At 56.8% G+C, this 27,123-nt stretch overlaps 2 protein-coding genes across 5 annotated transcripts in view; both read right to left on the bottom strand.

Moving 5' to 3' along the window:
• Nucleotides 1–11,937: 11,937 nt before the first annotated feature.
• On the bottom strand, nucleotides 11,938–21,136 carry GNAT1 (G protein subunit alpha transducin 1). The gene is made up of 9 exons (XM_057704679.1): nucleotides 16,668–21,136; nucleotides 15,451–15,493; nucleotides 15,206–15,347; nucleotides 14,952–15,109; nucleotides 14,720–14,848; nucleotides 14,334–14,463; nucleotides 13,888–14,041; nucleotides 13,580–13,771; nucleotides 11,938–13,191 (listed from the first exon to the last, which is right to left on the bottom strand). The coding sequence occupies exons 1-8, from the start codon at nucleotides 16,771–16,773 to the stop codon at nucleotides 13,581–13,583; spliced, it is 1,053 nt and encodes a 350-aa protein (XP_057560662.1). The 5' UTR covers nucleotides 16,774–21,136; the 3' UTR covers nucleotides 11,938–13,191; nucleotide 13,580.
• A 214-nt stretch (nucleotides 21,137–21,350) lies between these two features.
• Nucleotides 21,351–27,123, bottom strand: part of SEMA3F (semaphorin 3F) — a 29,916-nt gene continuing 24,143 nt past the window's right edge. For 2 of the 4 annotated variants that reach the window (XM_057704674.1, XM_057704675.1), the window contains exons 12-18: nucleotides 26,524–26,746; nucleotides 25,797–25,885; nucleotides 25,624–25,665; nucleotides 25,282–25,439; nucleotides 25,019–25,086; nucleotides 24,606–24,739; nucleotides 21,351–22,696 (exon numbers count right to left, since the gene is read on the bottom strand). In XM_057704674.1, coding sequence (XP_057560657.1) covers nucleotides 22,286–22,696; nucleotides 24,606–24,739; nucleotides 25,019–25,086; nucleotides 25,282–25,439; nucleotides 25,624–25,665; nucleotides 25,797–25,885; nucleotides 26,524–26,746 — 1,125 coding nt within the window. In that variant the 3' untranslated portion in view covers nucleotides 21,351–22,285. The remainder of the gene's footprint in view (nucleotides 22,697–24,605; nucleotides 24,740–25,018; nucleotides 25,087–25,281; nucleotides 25,440–25,623; nucleotides 25,666–25,796; nucleotides 25,886–26,523; nucleotides 26,747–27,123) is intronic. The other 2 variants (XM_057704677.1, XM_057704676.1) reach the window with 1 other exon arrangement.

Raw genomic sequence — 27,123 nt, forward strand, 5'->3', positions numbered from 1 at the left:
CACCCTCAGGTGCTCACTCTTTGAGCAGACTCCCCAATTCCTAGATCCCTAGGTCAGGAACTCAGGCCTTGGCCAGTGGTAGATGCGCCTGGACCACCAGATCAGTCTTCCCTTCCCTGCGCTCAGGGCATAGCTCTGCTGCCCTCAAAGGCATCAGCCCCCCTCCTCCCCACGCCCAACTTTGCCCACTGCCCAGACAACTTGCTGCCCCTTCTCCCACCACTGGCACTGGGAGCCATCTACCCCATGCCCAGAAGGTACCTGGGCATAGTGCCGCCAGGATCTATAAGGACATCCTGAAGGCCAAACAGGCCAGCAGGAGACCTGAGGCCAGAGTGGAGACCAGGGAGGGGGCAGCACTGCCAGGCAGGTCATCTAGAGCCTAGTCTTGACGTCATGGCAACCCCTCTGCTTGGGAACCCTGAATGCTGCCCTAAATCCCCCATCCACACTCCAGATCCTGATGGTCTCAGGTCTGCTCTTGAAGCTGGAGCACCAGAGGTCTCAAACTCAGCACTCACGGCTAGGATGGGTAGGGGAGGCCAGGCTCAGGACTCAGGCCTCAGGCCACAGGCCCGGTGTGCTGGAGGCAGCAGCCACACGGAACCACCCGGAGGACCTCCCTGTGATTGCCCCCCGCAGCCCCAAGCCAGAGTTCAGATCCTAGGTACCTCGGTCCTGAGGACCCCATTCCTGGTAGCCCTGGACCCCTCAAGCTGCCTCTTCTTCCTCTGATGCAGGCGTCTGAACCCTTCTCTCCTCCAGCCTGTCCTGTCCCCTCAGGACCACAACAATTTGACCATCTCTTTTCATGCCCTCCTCCCCTGGACTAGAGTCCCCAAGGTCAGCCTGTCTTCTTCATGCCCCTGCCCTGAGCCTCGCCAACAGCACCCCTCCAAGGATACCAGCACCTGGTCTCCAGAGTCACTCCAGAGTGCCCCCTGGCGCACAGCTGAGGTTGCCCTTGCCTGGCCTCCTGCCCTGGGCAGGCTGGGACAGGCCCTCAGAGGGTACTGAGTCGACAGCCTGGACAAAGCACTCTTCTCTGCTTTAATATTCTTCCCTAGCAGCCAGGCACTGCCTCCAGGGAGACCACAGCCCATGGCATGGTCATGGCCAAGGTGCCTGAGGTCCTGGCTCCAGGTTTCCCATCCCCTCAGCGGGACATGGGCCTAAATCTTCAGGTCCCATCTACTACTCATGATCCGTCACTGCTGGGTCTCAGGCTGGCCTGAGATCCCAGAAAGGACATGGAATACTGTTCCTCAAGAGGCTTCCAATCTGGAAGGGACAAAACCCCCCCACACATCCCCCACCCTATGGCTCCTGCTGCAACTAAGCCACATAGTACTGGAACTCCAAAAAAGAGAGAGAGGCAACAAGGAAGGCTTCCTGGAGGAGGAGGTGAGGGAGCCAGTTCTGAAATTCTAGGAGGGGCCCCCAAGGTGTGGAAACAGGAAAAGGTACCTCAAGCAGAGGGCACAGCACGGTCAAAGGCCCTGAGGTGTGGTATGAGGCAGGCTGTGAGGATAGAATGAAGGTTCCATGGCCATAGACAAGCCTGACAGGGCCTTGAAGTCAAGGTCAAGGAGTTCATACTTCAGTCAGGGCAGGGCTAAGGGCTGGGGGGCCAGGGTAGAGATTAGCACTGGCCTGGTATACGGACCCCCAGCCATTCCCTGAGGCTGGCAGCCCATTTTTGACAGTTCCCATGCCTCAGGCCTGCCACCTCCCAAGGCTCCTTTGCATCGGGTATCGGGGTAGCCTCAAGGGACAGCTCCAGGAAAGCTGCCACCTGATTCTGGCCCACTGTGGGGAAAGCCCAGAGCGGACCCTCTCGGTCTGAGGCCTGACCTGGCCCTGCCTCACTGTGTGACCCTGGACACAGTATTCCCTACTCAGGACCTCAGTGTCGTCCTGTCCTCCAGCAGGTCCGTGAGGTTGGACCAAAGGTGGGGACAGAGTGAGGAGCCTCCCTGAGGACTCCGCCCCCAGAGCAGACCACAGGCTCCGAGAGAGGGGTCAGGCTCTAGGGTGGGGAAATCCCTGCGGCCTTGGGCAGATCATCAGAATGGCTTCTGTCATGGGTGTAGCATGGGTTCGGGCAGTAAATCGATGGTCCAGGCCACTGCCCTGGGGCCTGTTTGTTCCGTTGGGAGATAAGGGCCAGGCGGGCCAGAGGCCACAGGGATAGCACAGCAGGCCACCTCCGCCCACGCAGACAGCAGACATCGCAGGGTGAGAAGTCGTCAGGCACACCTCCTCGGCAGGCGTCGAGTTTGGCTAATTAAAGATTTCGAGATCCAGGAATCCAGGCCACCGTGGGGCCACTGTTTGCGTCAGCTGCTAGGGGACGCACACCTCTCTGTCCCCGTGTCCTTCTTCCCTCAGTCCTTTGGCCACACGTGCTGGTGGAGGCACAGACCCCACAGAGCTTGCTGCCATGGCCCCAGGCTCCTTGTGCCTGGGGCAGCCCTCACCTCAGCTAGGATCTCAGGGGAGAGGCACCCGGCTTGGCGTAAGGGTCCACTGTGGTCATCCCTGGGCGCTCAGGGATGAGGGCTGCCCCCAGTTCTAGCTCACCGGTCCCTACGATTCCCCTCATTGGCTGAGAGAAGGTGCCCCTCCCAGCCTAGCGCCCCTTTGACCACCTGCTTCTCCAGGCTTCAGAAGGAAAACACCCTTCTCTGACAAGTCAGCGGGGAAACTGGATTCAACAGACATGTCTGGATTGTATGTTTTCAGGGCACAGCCACAAGGGGTTGGTGTGGAGCTGATTGCTGAGGTCAGGGGTCTAGGGACAGGGTGCATGGGAGTGTTCAGAACAGGGGAGGATACTGAAACAAACCCCTTGCCCCTCCCCCACACCCACAACTCCAGATTTTGACCTCAGGAGATCCAGTCCTCCATCCACCACTCCCCCAGTGTCAACAACACTCAGTAAGTGGCTAGTCTGTGGCCAACATCCGGCTGGTACTGAGGGGGTGGCATGCCGGAGGGGGCACCTCCGGGAGAAGGCAAATGGTACAGAACATTGATGTGCTGGCCACACCAACCCCTCATCCCCTAGCTCCCTGACCCCGTGCTCCTGCGTTCTGGGTATCCGGAAGCGTCTAGGAGGATCTGAGGCCCCCAGCTGGGGCCGGAAGACGGACTTTCCTGTGACAGGGTACATTTTCTAAACACCTAACGTGCTTCGTGTTGGGCCTATCTCCAGACACCTAGGCCTCGCCTCCTGCCCAACTCTGGACCCTCCTCGCTCAGATGGCCCCCAGTGGAAGCTGCAATCAGAACCTCTTGGCTCAAGACTGGGCCAGAGCCAGCAGCAGCCCCCTCCCCCTACTGCCAGCCTGCTGAGAAGACGTGCAGCCCGAGGCTCAGCTGAGGCAAAGGACAGGACATCACGTGCTTGTGGCCCCCCAGAGGCAGGGGAGACCCCGAGCCAGCCAGCCCATCCTCCTCCTTGCTGACCCGGAATCCCCTGGAGGCGGCCAAATATTTGGACAGCCGGACTCCTGGCCCCAAAGAAAGCTGGAGTGGGGGCCTGGGGCAGCTCAGGACTCATTGGAGACCCCGATGCGGGGGGCGGGGGCGGGGGGAAGGCAAGGTCAGCCCTGAGGAGAGGCGCCGTCAGGAAGACGCAGAGAGAGTCAGAGGGAGGCAAGAGAGACAGAGAGAGAACACACGCACGTGGTATCTGCATCCATGCATACTGATCCAGAGACAGACAGAGGCACCGGGAGATAAAGAAATGCAGAAGGATGTAGAGGAACACAAACAGAGAAAAATGCACAGAGCTACATGGATAGACATTCAGATAGGGAGACAGAAAGACAAAGAGATAGGTGAGAGAGAGATCGACAGAAATGGCCAACCGGCTGAGATAGCCAGATGGAGAAAGAGACGGAGAGACAGCATGACGAGACAGAGTGTCCCAGAAGGAGCAAGAAGTGGAGGCAGCCAGAGACCCAGGTGAGGGGGCAGCAGGCCCAGTGGGCACTGCAGGGGTGCCACAGCATTTCTGGGTTCCTATAAGGGCAGTTATGCTCCCATTAGCCGGGTGCAGACATCCAGAGGGTGGGACTGAGCCCACTGGGGCCACAGGCCAGGCCCAGCTGGAAAGCTCAGAGCCCCCTAGTCCAGCACCCATGGCTTGTCTACCCACACAACAGGAATGCTACCTGGAGAGAACGGTCAGCTGGAGTGACCCCCATCCTCAGCGGCCACGCACGTGTGCAGACGTGCCGGCTGAGAGGCTGTGTACAGGACGTTGCCCGCAGAGCGGAAATTCAAATCCAAGCCACCCCAGGCTGCTGGCCGGAAAGCCCCTCCTGCCCAGCATCTGGTCCTTCCCTTTGGTCCCCAGAAGCCCTGCCTGGTGCTCTAGCATGCCCCCACCCTTCATCTGTCTTCTTATCCAAAGTCCAGCCCTCCACCTACTAGACTGAGTGTGCACAGGGCACACAGTTGGTACTCAGTAAATGTTAAATGAATGGAATGGGTTCAAGGTCTTTGGCAAGCCTCCAGCCCATCTCACCTGCTCCATGTGGCGCATGGCTCCCCACACGTGTCTGTACTAGAACATCCTCCTGCAATGCCCCTATCCTAGCATGGTATAGGCTACACATCCCACCCCATCTTTCTGTGCACATGGATGCCAAAACCGTACCTCTCTTGCATCCAACCACTCCCCCAAAACATTTCCCCCTCAAACTGAGTGCCGGCACCCTACCCAGCCCTGACTTTTAGGGTGCACTCAGTTTAGCTCAAAAACCTTCCCTGTCCCTACCAAGAGACCATGAACCACCCAGCCTGTCCTATTGCACCTCAGTTTCTCCATTTGTCCAGGGCTCCAAGGCTACTTGCTAGGACAGCAGGCACTAGGACAGGAACAACCAGCTCTCATGATCTTGCCACCTGGAGCCTGGATGCAGCATGTTTGTGACATGGGCCCAAAGAATCAGTAGTGGACAAAGGGTGGCTTGAGAAGCCAGTGAGGATGGGGGCTCTATAGGCCCAGACAGAACAAAATTCTGAGACATACACCTCCACCCTCCCCAGAGACACAGCCCCCAGCCCTCAACCTCAAGGAGTCAGATAGTCTCATTCCTGATTCCAGCATTCCAGCCCTCTTGGAATGTGCCAGGCCTGGCCTCATCCACCCCTGATTTCTCCCACCTTTGGTGCTTTCTGCAGGAAGTCTTCCATGGTTGTGCAGAACCTCCCCCTCTCAAAAGGGACCTGTCCTTGGATCTCTCCAGCTTTCTATGTTCCAGACTGAGAACCTCTGAGGGATTTACTTCCTTCCCAGAAGGAAGTGAGCCCCCATGCCAGACTGTGTACTAAAGAGGTAGGGCCTCTTTCAGGGCCAGCATAGTGGCCCAAAGCAGTCATGGAAGGAAGGGTGACAGGACTGGCTGGCTGAAGGAAGGATGCACCTGGGTCAAGATGTCTGTCCCCCATGGTGCAAGGACCTTTGATTTAGTCCCCCTCAGACCTGTCCCACAGCCTATACCTGGGCTCAGGTCACTGTGGGGGAGAGGGTGGATTCCCACAGGCCCCACCCCTGGCCTCCCCCCTCCCGGGGAGTAAACAAACTCACGCACTCTCTGTGGCCAATCGCAGGGGCCAGTCGGGCGGGGGCGGGCTCCTGCAAACCTAGTCCGGGTCCTTTCCCTCCGCCCCTGCGCGCGCTGGCCGCTCTCACACCCCTGTCCCAGCGCGCGTGGCGGAGAGAAGCGCAGACCGAGGCCCGCCCTCAGTCCAGGGAGCCACACTAGCCCTGCGCCCGCCGTGCCCGCTGGCCTGGCTGCAAATGGCACGGGCTCTGCGGCCAACATGTGCCCCGCGGCCCCTCAGGCAGCCTGGCCCGACCTGCCCTCAAGCCCCTGCCTAACGCAGCGGGATAAATATACCCTGACGCCCGGCTTGCCAGCCGGGACGATTTACTCGTCAGGCGCCCGTCGGGGCAGCGCCCCAGGGCCTGCTCCCAGGCCCTCTTAGGCCCCTCTTCGGGACCCTCTCGAGCCCGTCCCCGTGGGCCGTGCCTTGGGAAGCCCATCGCGTGCCATCCCAGCCTCCAAAGGGCGTCCTGTAACCCCAGCCCCGGGTGCCGCCGACCTCCTGCCATCCCGCCCGGCCCTGCGAGAGGCCCCGAGACGACGAGGTGCCCCTTCTGGGACATCAGCTCCAGCTGGGAGCTGGCAGGTCCCTAGACCTGCGCCTGGAGCGCTCGCGGCTTTGGCTCCCCGGAGGCTGGAGCGAGGGGACCTGCCCAGAGCCCAGCTCCGGACGCGAAAGTGGACAGTAGGGCTCCGCCCTCTCGCTGCCCCGGGCGGGGGTGGGCATCCCCACTGGTACCTGGCCTCGCGAGTGGGACGCGCGGTGCTCCGCTCAGGCGGGTGCTGTCGGCTCTGCTCCCGGCTGAGCGCGGCGGCGGGGGATGAAGGGCGCCCGGCCCCGCCCCCGCCCCCGCCCCGCCCCCGGCCCGCCAATCCCCAGCGGCCCGCGGGAGGAGGGGCGGGTCTGGGGAGAGGCTGGGGCCCTCCACCGGCCTGGAGCAAAGGGGCAGCCCGAGCGCTAAGGAGCTCCTAGGTAGGAGAGCAGCTGTTCCGGGAGGGGCTCAGTTGAGTCTTGTTGGGGGAATGCTTTAGTCCAAAACGGATTCTCTCTGAGGTCTCTGAGCGCCCCCTTAACCCCTGAAATGCTCTGCCCTCACTCCCCTCAAGCCAGAAGGGGCTCTTCAGCTAAGAGGAATGGGAACAGGGCTCTGCTTAACCTCAGCGAAGGGTGCTTTGAATGGGGGACTTTGAGACATCACTTAGGCACAAGATGTCTTTTCTGCCTGCCTCACCCTTGGCAAGCAGAGGTGAGATAGGGTGAGGACAGGGGCTCCCTGCACCAGTTCTGTCTTCACCCCAGATAGTCAGAAGAGATTGAGGGTAGACACGGGTAGGGGCAGTGAGGATGGGGATGGAGCAAGGCTTGGCTCCTGCTGAGCCTTGCCTAGATCTCCCTGGGCGTGCCACCGCCCCCCCCCCCCCCCGCCCCGCCATTTATTTATTTCTAAAGAGCAGGAGACAGCTGTATTTGCCCATGGGAAGTGGGGCCTGGGACTTGGTGCCTCTTGGAAGGGGTTTTAGGGTGGCCCCGTTCCTGGCTGAGGGCTCCTATCCCACCCTTGCCTGCTTCCCACCCAAGGCATTAGTGCTCAGAGGTAGGTGGTGGGTGTTAAGGCCCACCTGCTCAAGTACAACCAGCAGGGAGCTGGAGGAGGCCTTGACCTTGGGGGTGAGCTGGGACGGGGGTGTTTGCAGAATAGCTTTGTCCCTTGCTTCTCAGCCACTGGCTCTGATCCGATTAATCCATGGCCTCTGCTGTTCCTAGTCAAGCTGGATGTCTTTGTGTCATGTCTGCCCCCTCTCCCTGGCATTGGGGAGAATGCCCTCAGAGGACAGGCCTCACCACTTCCCTGCCCTGAGCTGGGAGTCGGGACTCCAGAATTCTCTTCCTACTGACTCACAGCACCACCACAGCCAAGCCCTAGCATACCTCAGTTTCCCTCAGTGTCACAAGGAAATGGCTCTGTCTTTTCCCCTGGCCTGAGGGAGAAGGTTAACGGGAAGCTGTGAGCCAAGGGCAGGGGACTCAGCTTTGACTTGGAGTGCCAGGGGGCTGGGAGGACTAAAGAGAGAGGCTTTGGGATGGTGGCAATCCTTGAAAACCTCAAACTATCAAAGCTCCCTCCCTGCTGATGGCTGAAAAATAGGAAGGGACTGGCTCTCCCTCTTGATCTGGGGCTGGTGTAATTCCCAGATCACAGTTTACCTTGGTCATGAGAGACCCTAAGACTCTCACCCTCCGAAGCGGCTTGAGGACTGCCTGTGGGACAGAGTCGAATAGGAGAGGTGCTGACCAGGGTCTCAGGTTTGCCCCCCACCTCCCACTTCCAGACATCCTGGATGCTCATGGAAGCTATTTGCAAAGGGCTGGGTGCTCCTATTGGCAGTTCCTGTGGAGCCAGGCCTGGCTTCAAGGTCACCCAGCATGTGGGTGTTGGGGTCCTCAATCCAGACTGGAGGGAGCGGGGGCCGGCTGGGCTTGGCTGCTGTGGAAGGCCTGAAGGCGGCGTGATGTGGGGTCCCTGGGCCAGGCCAGTCGTGGCCAGCCTAGGGTTGGGGCTGCCTGTTTATTGATACCAGGCCTGGGCCCCAGCCAGGGCAAACGCAGCTCAGAGGTTTTTCCCGCCACCTGCCAAATCTCCCAGCCCAGCCTGAGGTGGCCGGACAGCCTGCAGCCGTTATGGGGCTCTGAGAGGTACCAGGCACCTTCTCCCAGAGGCTGGAGGGAACGTCCATCCACACAGCTGGAGTGCTGGGGGCAGCCACCTGGAGTGGAAGGTCAGGGGAGCTTTATCTCATCCTTCCGCCCAGGCCCCCTACCTTCACTGCCCAATCTCCGGAAACTGAGACACAGGCCCAAGGAACTGCCAGATACATGAGGCAGAACTTAGGGTCCCAGGATCACTCAGACCCTCCTTCCGGGGTCCTGGCAGCCCTTTGCTCTGTTCCTCCCTCTTTAGTCATGTCTTCTCAGCCTCCAGCTAGGCAGCCACTCTCACCATGCCAGCGCCTCCCCTGGCACACCGTCTGCATAGTGTCATGAGATCCTCCTTTACAGTGAGGCCCCATCTTCACCTCCAACCCAGTCCTCCCCAGAGCCTAGCATGTGTGTCCACTGATTCCTCAGACACCGTGCAGGCACATGCCTCACACCAGCTGGGCTCCCTGACATCCCTCTCTACCTGCTCCTCTCCCCAGTTGGCCTCTTCACCTCACCCACTGCCCAGCTGGCCACGCATGTTCCTGCTGTTCCAAGAACATGCCAGCCTGCACCTCCCTGTGCCTCTGCCCTCCTGGTTCCCCATCCTGTCCCACCTCCTTGGCAAACTCTCACTTGCCCTTCAACACCCAAATGAAAGATCACCTCAGAGAACTCTGCCTGAGCCCCCAGGAAGAGCCAGCTCTTCCTAGACTGACTGCAGCTCCCCTTGCCACACCGCCACACAGCCCCAGCCTCGGTGTCTCCAAGTGCTCTGTGTGGGCCCTCTAGACAGGAACGCTCCTGCCAGGTTAGAGCATGTAGATCAGGAAAAGCCTGATGGAGAAGCAATCTGTGGGCTTGGCTCTGCCAAGGGGAAGAAAGGCATATGCCAGAGTAGGGAAGAGAGGGCACCATGGGTGGAAGAAACAGCTTGGCCACAGGGAACCCTGAGTGAGTGTGGGATGAGCACTGACAGCTGGAGGGCTGGGTGCAGGGGCAGGACCCTTGGCCTGGAGTCCTGTTAAGGCTTTCAAGGCCTCACAGGAGAGAGTGGCTCTCACCTCCACAACCCAGGGTTGAGGATACCCACACCCACAGCTCCTGACTACACTCTGCCCAGCTTGGTGTCTGGAAGCCTTCTCTTTGGGCACAAGCAGGGGTTTAGGGGTGTGGAAGTATAGAGGGAACCCATAGGCCAACCCTCCCGTCTGGTTCTCCCCTGGCCTGAGTCCACAGAGCTGGTAACCTCCTGGCTGGAGCCTGCCCCCACAGTCCCCCTCTCCCCTGAGATTTGGCCCCCAGCTTCTCTGACCACTGAAGCGGCTTAATGAGCCCAGGTCACATGGTACTGGCTGTGGGGAGGGCCCAAGCCCCCAGTGGCCACCCGACCAGGCCCTGACGTCAGCAGCATTAACTGTTCACCAGGCCTGCCTAATCTCTGTTCCATGGCTGGGCCAGGTTAGTCCCGCCAGAGCCAGAGTCGAAGGCCGTGAAGGGCCCCAGGGGCACCTTGATGCTGAGATCAGGCAGGGATGGTGGAGGCTGGAGATGCCCACGATAAATGCCCCCTGCCTCCAAGACTAGGGTGTGGCCGCTGCGCGACTCTGGGCTAGCTCTCTCTCATCCTCTGCCCTGGACTGTGAATCAGGCATTGGGCATCCATTGATCCTGCTCGTTAGGGTGTAATTACACCAGTGTGGTAAGTGGGCTGAGGAGGCTTCAGGCCAGGAGACTTGCGCCCTCCCCATACTTGCTGGCCATGAACAGGACAGCTTGAGGCCAGGCAGCGTCCCCAGTCCATGGGATCCAAGAATATTGTTTCTGAATCCCAGTCCCTAGGGTCAGAACCTGGAGCGTGGGGTCCAGCCCCTGCCTGGTGTTTGGCCTCCTCTCTGTCCCCTGCCTTGAAAGTCTGGGGAGCTCAGTACCTTCCTTTGAAGAGAAGATGGCTACGCGGAGGACCCCATTAGCACATCTCTCCCTACAGCTTCCTCTGTCTCAAGCCTGCCACCTCCAGCTTCTCAAAGCCTTCTGTCTTCCACCTTGCCCCACCCCATAAAATCCCCCCATCACTCACCGGTGCGCCATCTCACTCCAATAAATTGTTGGGGCAGAGGGTGCTGAGCAGGAATGAGCAGCCCAGCTCAGCCAGGCCCAAAACCAGCCAGCTGGGTCCTGAACCACTGGCCTGAGCCACATCCTCCCCTCAGGCCTCTGAACAGCACCATGTGGTTGCCCACATGTCCTGGGCTCCATAACCCATCCGGTGTCCTCACCTCCACCGCATGCTCTGGCCTACGCACCCTCACTCTCCCCTTCCAGGCCCACACAGGCTCACAGTGCCACTTCCGCCTGGACATTGAGGATGCTGCCCTCGTGCTGCCTTCTGTCCAGCCCCAAGCATTGGGCTGACTCCTGGACCTCGCCCCCAAGTGGCCATGGGTCCAGAAAACTTAGTTCCCTCAACCCTCCTGTGCAGCCCCAGCTCGGTGGGGGCATCACACGCACTTGGTCACTGCACAGATCCAGACCCTCATCACTGAGTCCCACTCCTTGCAGATCGTGGCCTCACAGGATAATGACATAAGTCTCTTCCTCATGGACCCTCCCAGCCCCACTCCTCTCCTCCCCTATGTCCAGCCCCCAGGAAAAATGTATGCCCCTATATACATGTTTTTATGAAAAATTTTAATGATTATTTTTTCCAGAAACAGATTGGATAATATCATTGATGATTTTATTTCCATTAAAACCAAAAAAAGTAAAAGTATAAATTCTGTTTTAGGTATAAATAAAATATTTAAGCTTAAAGTAATGTGAGTTTTAATATACCTACTTTCAATTTGTTTGATGTTTTTTCAACTACTTCAATGTTCTGTGAAAAAAAAATTAACCTTTAAAAGTACATAAAAACATTTATAGGAGTGGACATTTTTCCTTTTGCTTCAGGGTCCAAGATGGCTCTGCAGGGCTCTCTTGGATCTTGCCTTTATTTAAAATTTGGATATTTGTTCATTATGGATTTCTTTTGCATAACATTTTGATTTTTGAAAGTATTGCATTAATATTTATCTGGATTACCGATTTTTTTGGCATCACCTTAAATTTTATACCTGAGGTGAGTGCCTCTGCCTCACCCTAATCCCAGCCCTGCAGTTATGTCCCAGCTTCAAGGGCTTCCGAGACCCATCATCCTCTGGAGGAAGCACAGGCCCTTAGGCTGGTGTATGGCCCCTGCCCCGTCTCCCCACCCCATCTCCCCTTCCCTGCTCCTGCGCCACTGAACGCCTGTGGTCCACAAGCCCATGTTCCTGGGTCTTAGACACCCTACTGTCCCTGCCAGAATGAGCTTCCATCTCACAACCCCCTCTTGATCCGAGATCGTCCTTGCGAACATTTCCCATGGCTCCTTTCCCTCCAAACCCCTCTCAAGACACCCAAATGTATCCCGTGCCCCCAAGAGTGTTCCCCACCATGTGAGGTCAGGTGCTTCTCCCTGGAAGGGACCGTGTTCCCATTCACATCCAGTCCAGCACTGGGCGCTTAATAAATGTGCATGATTCATGACCATTAACCCTCTCCCCCTCCCCCCAAGAAAGGACAGCTGGGGGCTGATGCAAAGGTTTATTGCTGAGTCTGTGTATCTAGCTGAAGGGATTACAAATTATGCCCTGGCCTTGTTAGACACATGCTCCTTGCCCTCAACTACAGCACAGGCCCTGGCCAATGGGCCTTAGCAAGGACTTGGTGGTTGATGAGGAAGTAGGGAGCAGGGGTATGGGGACATGGGCCTTTGTCACTGATGGTTCAGGCGCGGCCCTCGGTTTTTCCCCCCAGGGAATGGGCCCTGCATGGGAAGGGTGAGAAAAGCTGCTGGCAGGGACAAGAGGGTGACCTGGGTTTGCTTATGACCGTACCTGAGGCAGACCCCTCTGGGCACAATCTGGGCCTCCTTCCTGTCCCAAATCCTCTGCCTGGGGCTGATCGATGGGAGCCGGACTCTGCCCCCAGCCACCCCTCAGGACAATTCGACCATTGGCCACAGCTGGTGTCAACAGTATCCTCCCTCGACAGACTGGCCTGGAGTACTGTGTGTGGGTGAGTGAGTAGGACATGAATCCAGTGTCCAAGGATGGAGGGGGCAGAGCCTGTCGGGGAAGAGGCTAGGATATGTGGGGAAGGGTCCAGATTGAGTCTCTTCCTGGTACCAGGAGCTCCCAGGCTTGCCCACACTCACTAACTGCTCTCTGTCTGAGCTGCACAGGCCAGAGCTGGCTTGCACTTTGAAACTGCTTGGACCCTGAAACTGCTGGGCGGGGCAGTCACTGGCCACTGGGCAGGTGGGCGTCACACTTGTCACATGGACGTGGTAAAGCTACAATGGGCTGGTGGTAAGCAGCAGGCCTGCTTGGAGGAGGGCTCCCTGGCCTGTCCCCCTGCCCTTCATGGAGCCCTGGGAGGGAGGGTTGTTTGCTGAACCCAGACCCACCAGGTGAGTCACGGGCCTCCTGGGGCAGGAGAGCAGCAGGAGATTGGTCAGTGGGGTACTGCTGAGTCACCGTGAGCTGCAGCTGCACCAAGTCCTGCGTGCTCCTAGCTGCGGCTGGCTGTGGTGGGTCTTGCAGGCCAGTGCTGCCAGGCCGTGAAGGGCAGTGCTGGGGTGGCTGGGGACACTGGACTCTGGGAGGCCTGGGAGCCATGGGGGAGGGCTAGGGCCTCAAGGCTAGCAGGGCTTAGGGCTTTGAGTCTGTGACTGGTGGAGGCCACAGCCTGGGGCCCAGGAGTCCTGGCGGGCGGATAGGGTCATGTGGATTGGGTCTACAAGGTGGCAAGGGCTACAGGGTCTCAGGAACGCATGAGTTCAGGCACCTGTGAAGAGAAAAAGGAACGGGGGTCAACATTCCTAAGCACCAAAATAATTGGGTTTCAGTTGAGAGACAGCTGGAGGTGGGCTTGGAAGCAGTGACACCTGGGGGGTTGGGGTGGGGTCAAAAGAGATTGAGTGGGTGGGGCTTGTGAGGCAGGGGAGGGGCCTGTGGCCATGGGGTGGAGCCTGAGGAGTCAGGGTGGGGCCTGGAAGCAGTAGGGTCTGGAAATTGGGGGCCAGAGGGCAGGCAGTGGAGTGGGTCTGGAGAGGCGGGGAGGGGCCTGCAGTCGAGGTGGGATGGGGAGCTGGGATTGGGGAGCTGGGGATGGGGCTTAGGGTATTGAGACCAAGAGGCACGACAGGGGAGCGCCCCGGTCCGCGAGAAGCCACCTCAGAAGAGGCCGCAGTCTTTGAGGTTCTCCTTGATGATGATGTCGGTGACAGCGTCGAAGACAAACTTGACGTTCTGTGTGTCGGTGGCGCATGTCATGTGGGAATAGATCTCCTTCACGTCGCGTCGCATGTTGAGCTCGAGGAACTGCACCTTGATGTAATTGCCCGCGTCCTCATACGTGTTGGGCCCTGGCGGGGAATGGGGGGGTTCTCACTCCCTGTCGCGAATCCTCCCCGCGGCGGGAGGAGCACAGGCCAAGAGCGTGGGTTTCGGGCGCCGCCTGGCGGCTGGCTGAGGGTCTCACCATTGTAGTCCGGAAAACAGATGCTGAGGTGCGCCTTCTTTATCTTCTCGAAGAAAACGTCCTTCTTGTTAAGGAAGAGCACGATGGACGTGGTGGCGAAGTAGCGGTGGTTGCAGATACTGTTGAAGAGGTGCAGGCTCTCGTGCATGCGGTTCTGAGGAGGGCAGAGGCGGTCAGGCACCGGGGGACAGCTGCCGCCGCCTCCACCTGGCTGCGGCCAAAGGGCCGACCCCTGCTCTCTGGGCTCCGGGGCCTCCCTGCCCGGACAGCTCCAAGACCGTCTCCCCCTTCGCTCCCCTGAGCAGGGCAGCAGGCTGCCTCATCTCCTCCTTCAGACCGCTCTGGGACGAATTCCTCTCTCAGATGCTCCCCGCGCCCGCAGCGCCATCTCTGCTTTCCGCTCTCCTACTCCCAGCTCAAACGCTCAGGCCCTGCTGGGCACTCACCACTTCGTCGTCTTCCACCAGCACCATGTCGTAGGCGCTCAGCGCCGCGATGAAGATGATGCAGGTCACACCCTCGAAGCAGTGGATCCACTTCTTGCGCTCTGAGCGCTGCCCGCCCACATCGAACATCCTGCGGGCCCATGGGAACCTGAACCCGCGCATCGAGTCCCCCGGACGTGCCCACAGGCACCCCCCGGCTTCCTAATGCTGGCTGGGAGGCACCTAGATGAGACCGGCATCCGGAGGGGCCCGGCCTTTCTGCGGGTGGGCTGTCCGAGAAGGGTCAGGGTCTCTCCTAGGAATGGGATCTCTGGGACCAGAAGGGGCCTCGGGCGGTGAACTTGCGGGCAGGCCCCCAGGGCGAAAGCTAGGGCGCCGGGTCGTACCGGAAGTTGAGGTCCTTGAAAGAGAATTGCGTCTCAATGATACCCGTAGTCTTGACACGCGAGCGCAGCACGTCCTGTTCAGTGGGCACGTAGCCCGGGGTTACCAGGCGCTCCAGGTCTGAGAGGTAGCTGTGGGAGATCGGGGGTGTAGGTAGGTTTGGGTGGAGGGGGCGTGGCAGGGCCACGCCCGCCCCACCCCCACCCTCACCCCGCGCCCCGCCTGTGCTCTCACTAGCCAGCGGAGTCGTTGAGCTGGTACTCCGAGGCGCGGTCGAAACAGGCCTGGATACCCGAGTCCTTCCACAGCCGCTGGATGATGTCTGACATTTCCTTGGGCATCGTGCCCTCCTCGATGGTGTCCGCCATGTGCATCAGCTTCCGGGCATCGTCCTGGGGGCAGGGGAGTGGTTGGTGTGACCATGGACTTGGGCCCGGCATCGCACTTCGAGTCCCCAGAGACCCTGTTCAACTAGTCTCTTGGCACACCTGACGCGCAGAGTCTCCGTACTGGATGTTGAGCGTGGTCATGGCGCGCACGATGGCCAAGATGGACTGTAGCGTGTTGCCATAGATGATGGCAATGAATTCGAGGCACTCTTCCAGCGAGTACCCATCCTGGTGGATAATCCTGCGGCCGTGGGGAGCCGGGTCAGTGCCTCTTGGGTAGGTGGGGGACAGACCTCGTGCGTGCGCCCACCCCCAGGGGCCTCAGGTAGGGCAGGGGCACTCACTTCATCTGCTTGACAATGGTACTCTTCCCGGACTCACCGGCACCTGGAATAGAAACGCTGCCTGAGAGACGCGCCGGCTGCACCACCCCGTCTATCCCGCCTGTTTTTCCCCCACGCTCTAAAGTAAGCTCATGATGCCCTGGCGGCAAAACGTAAATGTCAGGAGTGACAGAAGGAGGGTGACGAGGGGAATCGACAACCTCGACTGTGCGGGGGAGTCTCCGAGACCCTGGTATACTCAGTATTTTATTAATTCTGAGGCCAAAAATAAAGAAACCTGGAGCTCCACCTTGTGGAAGACTCTGGTACTGCATGCATGGAATTATTTGAGCCAGGTCAACCACTGCTTTTCACCTGGGGTGGGAGGGAGTGTCTCCAAGAGGCTCAGAGGGAATTAGCGCCTTTTGCTGAGGGAGAGGACAGAGCTGACAGCCCCTCTGAGGCTGCTCTCATGCAGGTGTTGGACATAGTTAATGGGATTTCTGGCTTAGCCTCTCTGTCTTCCCTGGGGTACTCTGGCTTGGTCCCTCTGCCCACGTCCAGCTGTCTGGCTGGACCCCAGAGAGCCTGGTTAGAGCCTGCACTGCCCTCTCAAAGCAGCTCCTCCTTCCCTTGGTGGGGAGGAAATGGCCTTGAGGTACTAGATCAGCCCCATCTCCCCTCACTACCCACGGGACCCAGGACATGGCTTTATCTATTCCCCTCTGGGCCTCAGTACCCCTCTACCCCCTTTAGCTGTTCTGCAGGTCTGTCAACAATAAAGCTCTGGAAACTGAGGGCTATTGTCTGTGGACCTGGGTGGTCCTAGGGGCTGCCTCCTCTCAGGGGGCCTGTGACCTCCTCCTTCCCAAGGGAGCAGGCTTGTTGTAGGACCCCCAAGGAGGCCCCTGGTTTCTGAGCCCTGCCCAACAGGCCCATCAAGCCTGGTGTTTGAGGGAGCACAGCCAGGGCAAAAGTGGGCCTCATACACACATCTCTACAAAAGTGTGATTGGCACAAACTTCTTGGGAGGGGAGTTTGCCTGAGGCTGGGCCCTCTGGAGAGGGCTTTTGTGGGATACCCAGCCTTAGGGAGCCAAGGTATCACCTGTCAGGCCTGATCTTGCTTGGCCAGGGCTCCCACTCTGTTTCCTGCTCAATCTGTTTCCCTACTTCACAGAAGGGCCACCTGCCTGCCCAGACTAGTAGCAGCGGCCTCACCTTAGGCCACACCCTTACCCAGAAGCAGCAGTTTCACGGTTCGAGCATCCTTCTCAGCATCTTCTTTCAGCTTCTTTTCCAACTCCCTTGAATGCTTCTCCTCAGCACTGGCCCCAGCCCCCATGGTCCCGGCAGGAGGTGAAGAAACAAGGTGGTCAGTTGGCTCTTCTGGATGGAGAAGATCCCCAAAGCCAGGCTCAGGCCAGCCTCTGGCCTCCCCAGACACCCTTCTGACCCCAGAACTGGCAATCAACTGGCTGTCCACAGACCTGTGCAGGCCCTGTTGGGGCTGCTTAGTAGGATTTGGGGCTTGTTGGTATCCGAAAGCCAATCAGAGACAAGGACAGGTGAATCCAGCTCAGCCCCCAGCCCTCCTAAGCAGGCTGGCATGGCCCCAATCCCTCAACTGCTGACTCTGCACCCCTGTATGCCACTCCCCAAACCCTCTGGGAGAGACCCTGGTGATAGTCCAGCCCCTGCTCCAGAGCAGGGAGAGATGTTCCATAGGGTCCAGGCTCAGAAGGGGGAGGAGAAGGCCTCAAGTTCCGGGGGTGGCAGCAATGGGCGGTGGGCCTGGCAGCAGGGAGTAGAGGGAAAAGCAAGCAAGAAGCACCTGACCCCTGTCCAGCACTGAGCTCAGCACTGCTCCTTACCTAGCTCACACCAGCCCTGGCGAATGGGCACCCACATCATTTTACTGATGAGGAAGTGGAGGCTCAGAGGGTCACACAGGAGGTGATTGAGAAAGGCTGGTGACTGGACCAGGATTCCATGCTCAACAGGGAGTCAAGAGGGAAAGGTGGACATTGCATTTGCCCTCTACCGAAGGCTGGATCTGACCTGGGTGAGGCCTCTACATGCCTCCATGTTTCCAGCGGATTGGGTGGGTGTGCATATCTGCTCTGTGTACAGGGTGTGTGCGTGCATCCTTTACTGGCACCAAACAAGGCAATGACATGACATATTTGTCTGTGTATATTTGCGTGTTTATGTCTGTGTGTTTATGCCTTTGTGAATGCATGTGTGTATCTTGCCTGTTTGTGTACTGTGTGTGCACGTGCATGGATGTGCTTTTCTGCATTTCTCTTCACGTGCATATGTGTTTGTGTACTTTATTGTGCTTATGTGGGCTAACGTGTACGTGTGTGCATGAATGTATAGGTGTATATATGTGTGCAGTGCCTGCGTGAGTGTGTGCTTGCCTGTGTGCATGTGCATTTAGGCGTGTGTCTGCCTGTGTGTGTGCACACTTGCACATGCCTGTGTCTGTATGTACCCATGGATTTGAGTGCACCCGTCTGACCTCCGGAGGTGGCCAGGCTCTTCCAGGGCATGTTTTGCGGGCCTGGGATCAGATGGGAAAACTGAGTTCCAGAGCAGGTCTGGCATTCCCAGGGGAGCAGCAGATGAGCCCCACTCCTCTTCTGTTCCTTGTCAGTGCTCCGGGACTTGCCTAGGGATATCTCCAGGGCATGCCTGCCTCAGCTTAGGGGTCAGAGGTCTCTGTGGGGGTTCAGATGGGACAGGACGTGCTGCTGAGTGGAAGTGGTTCAACTGAGCATGTAGTGTTGAGCTTCAGCCTCTGGAGATTTGCCACCTTCCATCAAAAGACCCAAATCCTGGGCTCTCAAGGCCCCCTCGTGACTGGACTCCCTGGAAACCTGGCTGTGTTAATACTCAACTCTTGCAGACCCAGGGATGCCAGGGCCCCAGATACTGAACACTGAAGTGTGGGGAAAGTTGGACAGGTGCATGTAAATCAACGATGTTAGAACACACCCTCACACCATACACACAAATAAACTCAAAATGCTTAAAGACTTAAACATAAGACATGACACCATAAAATTCCTAGAAGAGAACATAGGCAAAACATTCTGATGTAAATTGTATCAGTATTTTCTCAGGTCAGTCTCCCAAAGCAATAGAAATAAAAGCAAAAATGAACAAATGTGACCTAATCAAACTTAAAAGCTTTTGCACAACGAAGAAAACCATAAACAAAATGAAAAGACAACCTACAGACTGGGAGAAGGTATTTGCAAATGATGGGACCAACAAAGGATTAATCTCCAAAATATACAAACAGCTCGTGCAACTCAACAACAAAAAAACAAACAATCCAGTCAAAAAATGAGCAGAAGAACTAAATAGACATTTCTCCAAAGAAGACATACTGATTGGCCAACAGGCACATGAAAGGACACTCAACATTGCTAATTATTAGAGAAATGCAAATCTAAACAATGAGGTGCCACCTCACACCAGTCAGAATGGCCATCATTAAGAAGTCCTCAAATAGGGACTTCCCTGGTGGTGGAGTTGTTAAGAATTTGCCTGCCAATGCAGGGGACACGGGTTTGATCCATGCTCTGGGAAGATCCCACATACCACAGAGCAACTAAGCCCGGGTGCCACAACTACTGAGCCTGTGCTCTAGAGCCCATGAGCCACAACTACTGAGCCCATGAGCCACAGATACTGAGCTTGTGTGCCACAACTACTAAAGCCTGTGCCCTCTAGGGCCGCATGCCACAACTACTGAGCCTGTGTGCTGCAACTACTGAAGCCTGCACGCCTAGAGCCCATGCTCCACAACAAGAGAAGGCACTGCACTGAGAAGCCCACGCACTGCAATGAAGAGTAGTCCCCGCTTGCCAGAACTAGAGAAAGCCTGTGTGCAGCAACAAAGACACAACACAGTCAAAAAAAAGAAAAAAGAAAAAAAAAAGTTATCAAATAACGAATGCTGGAGAGGATGTGGAGAAAAGGAAACCCTCCTACCCTGTTGGGGGGAATGTAAGTTGGTGCAGCCACTATGGAAAACAGTATGAAGGTTCCTGAAAAACTAAAAATAAAGTTCATATGATCCAGCAACCCCATTCCTGGGCATATATCCAGACAAAACTAAAATTCAAAAAGATACATGCACCCCTATGTTCATAGCCAAAACAACCTAAATGTCCATCAACAGACGAATGGATAAAAAAGATGTGGTATGTATATACAATGGAATGTTACTCAGCTGTAAAAAGGACTGAAATTGGGACATTTGTAGAGACATGGATGGACCTAGAGACTGTCATACAGAGTGAAGTGAGTCAGAAAGAGAAAAACAAATATATTAATACATATGTGTGGAATATAGAAAAATGGTACAAATCAACCAGTTTGCAAGGCAGAAACAGAGACACAGATGTAGAGAACAAACATATGGAAACCAAGTGGGGAAGGCGGGGAGGGTTGGGGGGGAACGAATTGGGAGACTGTGATACCAAGTAATACACTCTAAATATATGCGGTTTATTGTATGTCAACTGTATCTCAATAAAAGTTCTTTAAAAAAAAGATACATGCATCCCTATGTTCATAACCAAGACATGGAAACAACCTAAATGTCCATCAACAGATGAATGCATAAAGATGTGGTATGTATATACACTGGAATACTACTCAGCCATAAAAAGGAACAAAATGATGCCATTTGCAGCAACATGGATGGAATTAGAGATTATAATACTAAGTAAGTCAGGAAAAGAAAGACAAATATCATATGATATCACTTATATGTGGAATCTAAAATGTGACACAAATATGACATGAAACAGAAACAGGCTCACAGACATAGAGAACAGACTTGTGGTTGCCAAAGGGGAGTGGGGTGGGAAAGGGATAGAGTGAGAGGTTGGGGTTAGCAGATGCAGACTATTACATACAGAATGGATAAACAAGGTCCTATTGTAGAGCACAGGGAGCTATATTAGATATTCTGATAAGCCATAATGGAAACGAATATTAAGAAAAGAATGTGTATGTATATATGTATATACATACTGAATCACTTTTCTCTTCAGCGGAAAGTAACAATATGTTGTAAACTAACTATACCTCGATTAAAAAAATTTACACACACACACACACACACACACACACATACACACACACAGTCCCTAAATGTGTGGGAAGTGGATACTGGCTCTGTGAGATGGTGGCTTCAACATCTACCCTGTTGGGTGAGGGGGGTCCCGGAGCAACAAATCACTTGTGCCACTTTCAACCTTTAGGTTCTGTTAGTCCTCTACCCCACCAGCATGCTGTAAGTGGGCCCCGGGAGTCTCTGCAGCCCCTTACACACTGCCTAGGGGTTGGGTGGTGCAGGAGCCCAGTTTTGTTAAACCAACAAAAACGTGCTTTCTACATCTTAGGTGTACTTAAAGTGGGACCATTCCGCTGCCTCCACGTCCCCACCTGGCTCCCCTGGCCTGCCAGGTATGGCCCTGAGCCCTGCTGGGTCCGTGAGCCTCCCCTGCCAGGGCCTGACTCATCAAATTTGGCCCAGGGCCCCCAGCTCCGCTTCCTCCCCCCCGGCAGCTTCCCATCTATCCTGGTCTTCCCGCCTCTGGACATTTGCTTGTGCTGGGCCCTCTGCTGAGAGTTGGCTGGGAGGAGGCAGGAAAAAGGGGAATTTTGCTGATGCCCAGGGCAGGGGCAGCTGAACTGTGAGTGCTGTGGCTTTGTCTTGCCAATTCTGAGTGCTGAGTTCCTGGCAAGACACAAAGCCAGGTGAGAAAGCAGTGTGAACAAATGACCAAACAATTGAATGAGTGAATGGAAGCTGGGCTTGCAAAAGAGACTGTGGGGGAACAGGAGGGACAGAATCTGGGTGTGGGCTGAATCCCCGCCCTCCCTCCTATACCAAGGAGAAAGCCAAAGTCCAGTCCCAGAGCCAGTGTTTATTAGCAAGATGGAACCCAAGGGCAGGTGTGGCCTGGACGGCAGAGGGCTGCCAGGGGCCCCCACCCACCTACCCAACCGTCCCTCGGAGCTATTTACACCCATCATCTGAAGTGGTGGGCAGAAGAGAGCCCTGGGGAGCCCCTGCAGGCCCCAGGCCTCCACCATGGCCCCCCCTCCCCTCAGCGCTGCCTGAGCCTGGCCCCTCTGCTATTCTCCCAGCCGCCGCATCACAGTGGCACAGAAAAGGGAAGAGGAGGTAGCGTGGCCAGGCAGGGAGGGAAGGAGGGGCTGGAGGGGCTGCCCCACCCAGGCAGGGCTCCTCTTCTTCTGTCCCCAATAAATAGAGAATAAATACCCAGGAAAGGGCTGGCCTTGACCGAGTGCCCCTCTCCCAGGCAGGGGCTGGCGTCCTGTGCCAGCCCCTTCTTCTCTTCTCTGAGTGCATCTGAGCCCCCACCCCCCACCCTCAGTCTCCAAAGCAGTCCTCACATCCGCGGGTACACCAGCGGCACAGGCTGACAGCACACACTGGCAAAGGTGTACAGTCCATGCCCCATCCAGGTAGAGCTTGCTCCCTCTCTGTGTCTTGTAGATCCTGGTGGTGGCTGTCGGGCAGGTAGACTCCCAGCTGAGCCTGAGGACTGTGTGGTCCTGGCCTGGCCCAGCCAACTGGCTGGGCCTGGTTAGGTGGGCTCCGTTTTCTGCCGTCTCTGACCAGCACGGGCCTAAGTTCTGGACAACGCTGCCACTGAGGCAGGCTATTTACAACCCACCAATAAATACTGTCTTTGCAGGGGCAGGGTGTATATAGAATATAGATATTTTATATATATATATATCTTTTATATTAAAAGGGACGAGGGCTAGGCTGGCCCATTGCAGGGCTCAGACAGCAGGCCTCATGTGTCCGGCGGGTGGTGGCGGCGGTTCCGGGGTTTTTTCTGGTCCTGGGGTTCAGGAGGCCTGGGTGCCCCTGGGGCCTCCCTGGAACTGGGGGGCACATGGCGCCAGTAACCCTGGCAGTACTGGTGGATGAGGCCCACTTCCGGCTGGGCCAGCAGCTGGGCCAGCTCCTGGTAAGGGGGTGTGGGGGGGCCGGCACCTGGGAGCGGTGGCACGCTCACAGCTGGTGGTGGGAAGAGGGCAGCATGGACAGCGTCCCGGCCCAGGATGTGCAGCTGCACCCGCGTGATGACGTGCTTAAAGTTGTTCTCGGTGGCTGTACAGGAGTAGAGGCCGCGGTCACCAAGCTGCAGGGCGCGAAGCAGCAAGCCCTGTTCCGTGCGCAGGAAGCGGTCGTCTGCACGAATCTGCGGGGGCAGGGAGTGGGGCTCAGGGGCTGCAGCAGCATCCTGTTGCCCCGGCCAGCTCCCAGATTAGACTATCTGTGCGGTCGGGGCACCCGTGTGGAATTTCCGCACACCAAGAAAAACCCACAGGAAGACTCCTCATAACATCTGAATAATACACACTTCCATTTCAGGAGGAACAACCATAACGGGATTTTGCACAATGAGGGAATTCTGAAGCATACACACAATGTCTATTTAATGAGAATAAATAGATGTTGGGACACCCTCATAGAATTTCCATGTAAGAAGGGATTGCCTAGAAGGTATTTCCATAATAGGAGGCCTACCCCACAGAATTTCCATATGCTAGAACTCATCCTCGTGACATTTCCATACACTGAGGTATACTGCCAATAAAATACACATATGGAATTCTCATATAAAAAGGCATGCTGGGGACTTCCTAGGTTGTGCAGTGGTTAAGAATCCGCCTGCCAATGCAGGGGACACGGGTTCCAGCCCTGCTCTGGGAAGATTCCACATGCCACGGAGCAACTAAGGCCGTGTGCCACAACTATTGAGCCTGTGCTCTAGAGCCCGTGAGCCACAACTATTGAGCTCATGTGCCACAACTATTGAAGCCCATGCGCCTAGAGCTCGTGCTCCACAACAAAAGAAGCCACTACAATGAGGAGCCCATGCACCACAATGAAGAGTAGCCCCTGCTCGCAGCAACTAGAGAAAGCCCGCGCAGCAACGAAGACCCAACGCAGCCAATAAATAAATTAAATAAATAAATAAATTTATAAAATCGAAAAACCTTTAAAAAAAAAAAAAGGCATGCTGGGACTTCCCTGATGGCACAGTGGTTAAGAATCCATCTGCCAATGCAGGGGACACGGGTTTGATACCTGGTCCAGGAAGATCCCACATGCCGCAGAGCAACTAAGCCCGAATGCCACAACTACTGAGCCCGCATGCTACAACTACTGAAGCTCACACACCTAGAGCCCGTGCTCTACAACAAGAGAAGCCACTGCACTGAGAAGCCCATGGATCACAACAAAGATCCAAAGCAGCCGAAGGAAAAAAAAGGCATGCCTACTGGGGACTTCCCTGGTGGAGCAGTGGTTAAGATTCTATTCTATGCTCCCAATGCAGGGGGCCCAGGTTCGATCCCACATGCATGCTGCAACTAAGGAGCATATGTGCCACAACTGAGGAGCAGGTGAGCCACAACTAAGGAGCCCACCTGCTGCAACTAAGGCCTGGCGCAACCAATTTTAAAAGTATACATTTAAAAAAAAGACAGGGAGACTTCCTAGGTGGCACAGTGGTTAAGAATCTGCCTGCCAATGCAGGGGACATGGATGGGTTCAAGCCCTGCTCTGGGAAGACTGCACATGCCATGCAGCAATTAAGCCTGTGCGCCACAACTATTGAGCCTGTGCTCTAGAGCCCGTGAGCCACACCTTTTGAGCCCATGTGCCACAACTACTGAAGCCCATGCGCCTAGAGCCCGTGCTCCACAACAAGAGAAGCCACTACAATGAGGAGCCCGTGCACCACAATGAAGAGTAGCCCCCGCTGTCAGCAACTAGAGAAAGCCCGTGTGCAGCAACGAAGACCCAACGGAGCCAATAAATAAATGAAATAAATAAATTTAAAAAATGACAGGGAGAAATGTTTATTTAAAAAAAAAGGTATACCTCTAAATAGTTTCCATGTAATATGGGAACCCCACAGAATTTCCATATAACTGGATTCACCCAAATGATTTCCACAAAGGGAAGGGAGCGTGGAAGGACTTCCCTAGAATGAGGGCTGCCCCAGCTTGGTTCCTATACCACGTTTCACCCACGGAGAATTTCTACTGTACAAGGGACTCCCCCATCCATGGTGAGGACTGTGGGGCACAGGAAGTCACCTCACGGCGCCGGTCACTGGGCTCTCTCTGGAACAGCCACTTGATGGTAGCCTGGGGCGAGCGGGGCTGGCACTCAAGGAAGGCTGCGCTCCCTGCCACGCCGTACTGCACAGACTCCACGGTGTTCTTATTGGCTGTAGGACGAGAGGGTGTCACGTGAAAGCAGCACCACCTCCGCGCAGACCGCAGGCTGGCGAGCGGCATACACAGGGACACCCACCCACACAGGCAGGGCTGTGCCGTCAGGCATCCAGTCTTTGCGGGGCTGGCCAAGGACATGCCTCCTCCAAAACCCCTCACCCCTCACCCCCACGGACCATGTGAGAATCCTTCCAGTGTGGGCCCCGTGAGCAGCTCTGTGGGCGGCGCAGCTCTGCCCCGAGGAGCACCCAGTGCTGAGACACAGCACTCACCGTTGGAATTGAACCCTCGGCACTGCCTGATGGGGTTCCCATGCCGGACGTCCTGCCGGCGGCTCCGCCTGGGTGAAGAGAGCCACTGAAGGAGTATTCCCAAGAAAGCTGCCCCCTCCCCAAGGTCTCTATACCCCCAAAACTCCAGGGTAGGGTATCTCACCCACAGAGTCCCCCAGGGTAATATCACATCCACCTCTAGACCCCCAAGGACAGAGCCCTGGGTCTGGTGACCAAAATTCCAAGGGTCTCGGGGTCCAAACCTCTTAGAGGACGCTGTGTAGCGGGAACAGGCTTGGCCATCCCAGGCACAGTATGGGTCCCGGGCGAGGCAGCAGTCGGCACAGGCGGCCCCATATGCCTGGCAGCGGTGCAGGCTCAGGTGTGTGACGCCCACGGCTGAGGCCACATACAGTTGTTGCTGTGGGCAGGGGCAGGCGCGTGTCAGTTCCCTCCCCACAGCCAGCCTTCCTTAGGAGCCAGTTGGGCCGGGCTCTTCCCCTTCCTGTTCTGTGCCTCAGTGTCCTCCTCTCTTTAACAAGGGCCTGACCCCGAGGTGAAGCAGCCTCCATCCCTACCCCCCAGCCCACCTCGCCAAAACTCACCCTCTTGGAAGAGATGGTCATGGTCTTAACAGGTGCTGGGTCCTAGAAGAAGACAGGGATTAGCTTAAGACCCAGGTGACCCCCTTCCTGTCCTGACCTGGAGGTCTGAGGTCGGGAGGGGCTACTGAGGAGGGCATGGTGAGAAGGACAGGACTGGGTGGTGTCACACCCACCTTGAAGACCTCCACCTCCTCTAGCATGAGCTCCTCCATCTCCTGGTCATCCTTAGGCAGCACAATGACCTTCTGCACTGTCCCGCGGTCTGGAACGGGCCGGGCAGGGCCTCAGTGGGGCTGAGGATGCTGGGAAAGGGGCACCAGCCTCAGCCCCTTCCCCCACCAGGGCCCAAACCCCCCAAGGGCAGTGGAGGGGGGACTCTGTGCCAAGGTTGAAGAGTTGCCCCAAGATGAGGGGAAGAGGTCTAAGCGGACTAGCCCTGGATAAGAGGGGAGTTATAGCTAGAGTCTGCCCCTCCGACCCCAGACCCTCATTTTGGGAAGCTAAGAACAGGATGATGGAAGTATTTCCTCGTGTTGAGGGCTACTGGAACAGTGCTGGGTGCAGTCTGCGTGTGCACACGAGAGCATGTGTGTCAGTATTTGGACCCAGGTATCCTGGAGGTGTCTGCCTCTGTCCTCCCTCTTCCTGCCCAAACATGGGTCCTCAGGTACCCCGTGTCCCTGCTCTCCCGGCCACCAGGGATGGGGATGAAAATGCGGTTTCCCCATCCCCATTCTCAGTTATCCTGGTAACAGAGAGAAAGCTCCAGAGGATGAAGGTGGCAGAGCTGACACTGACAACCCTGTAGCCACCCCCTAGCAGGGCAGGGCCCAGCCCTATGGATCAGTACCCTCCACCCATCGGGCCCGGCGTGGAGGGGCTGGGAGCAGCAGTGGGTACCTGTGCCCAGGAAAAGCACCTCATAGCGCCCGTCGGCTGCATCCACCTGGTCCACGGCAACGGTGGTGAGACGGTAGGCAGCACCAGTGCGGACCACTAGGGGCCGCTGCTGCAGCGGGTAAACGGCCTGGTACATGAGCGGGTGGCTGCGCATGAAGTTGATCACCTCGTCTGGGTAGTCCTTGGTGGACTTCATGGATGGCGTGAAGGTCCCGCCAGGGCACTGCAGGCAGGCGATGAGTGTCAGGCCCGGGCCGCCTGGGGCCCGCTGGACCCAGGAGTTTCCGAAGAGGTCTCCGCTCTGTTTGCCCCACCAGCTCCACCTGCTCTGCTTCTCAGAACCCCCATCTGGGCATCTGCCCTACACCCAGCCTCTCTGCAGGGCCTGCTCCAGCGGAGGTCCCAAGGTCTCACAAGGCCAAATCCCATGGCCATCTCCCCAGCTTCGCGTGCTATGACCTTGCGGCAGTATTTGGCCTAGCTGACCACGGCCTTTCTAGGTCTTCATCCCCACCTGTCTCCTTCCTCTGACTGTTCTTCCAGACCCAATCACTGCCCCCCACCCCCGCCAGGCTCCACCCCTGCTCCGCAGGATGGCAG

This window comes from Hippopotamus amphibius, chromosome 13, assembly GCF_030028045.1.
Source record: "Hippopotamus amphibius kiboko isolate mHipAmp2 chromosome 13, mHipAmp2.hap2, whole genome shotgun sequence".
NCBI lineage: Eukaryota > Metazoa > Chordata > Mammalia > Artiodactyla > Hippopotamidae > Hippopotamus > Hippopotamus amphibius.

Bases quoted from the DNA above. Each gene is read 5' to 3' on its own strand.
- GNAT1 (XM_057704679.1), bottom strand. From the start codon at position 16,773: ATGGGGGCTGGGGCCAGTGCTGAGGAGAAGCATTCAAGGGAGTTGGAA. The intron at 15,494-16,667 runs GTAAGGGTGTGG...TTTCTATTCCAG, and splicing joins CGTGAAACTGCTGCTTCTGG to GTGCCGGTGAGTCCGGGAAG. The intron at 13,772-13,887 runs GTGAGACCCTCA...ATTCCCCGCCAG, and splicing joins CTGTTTTCCGGACTACAATG to GGCCCAACACGTATGAGGAC.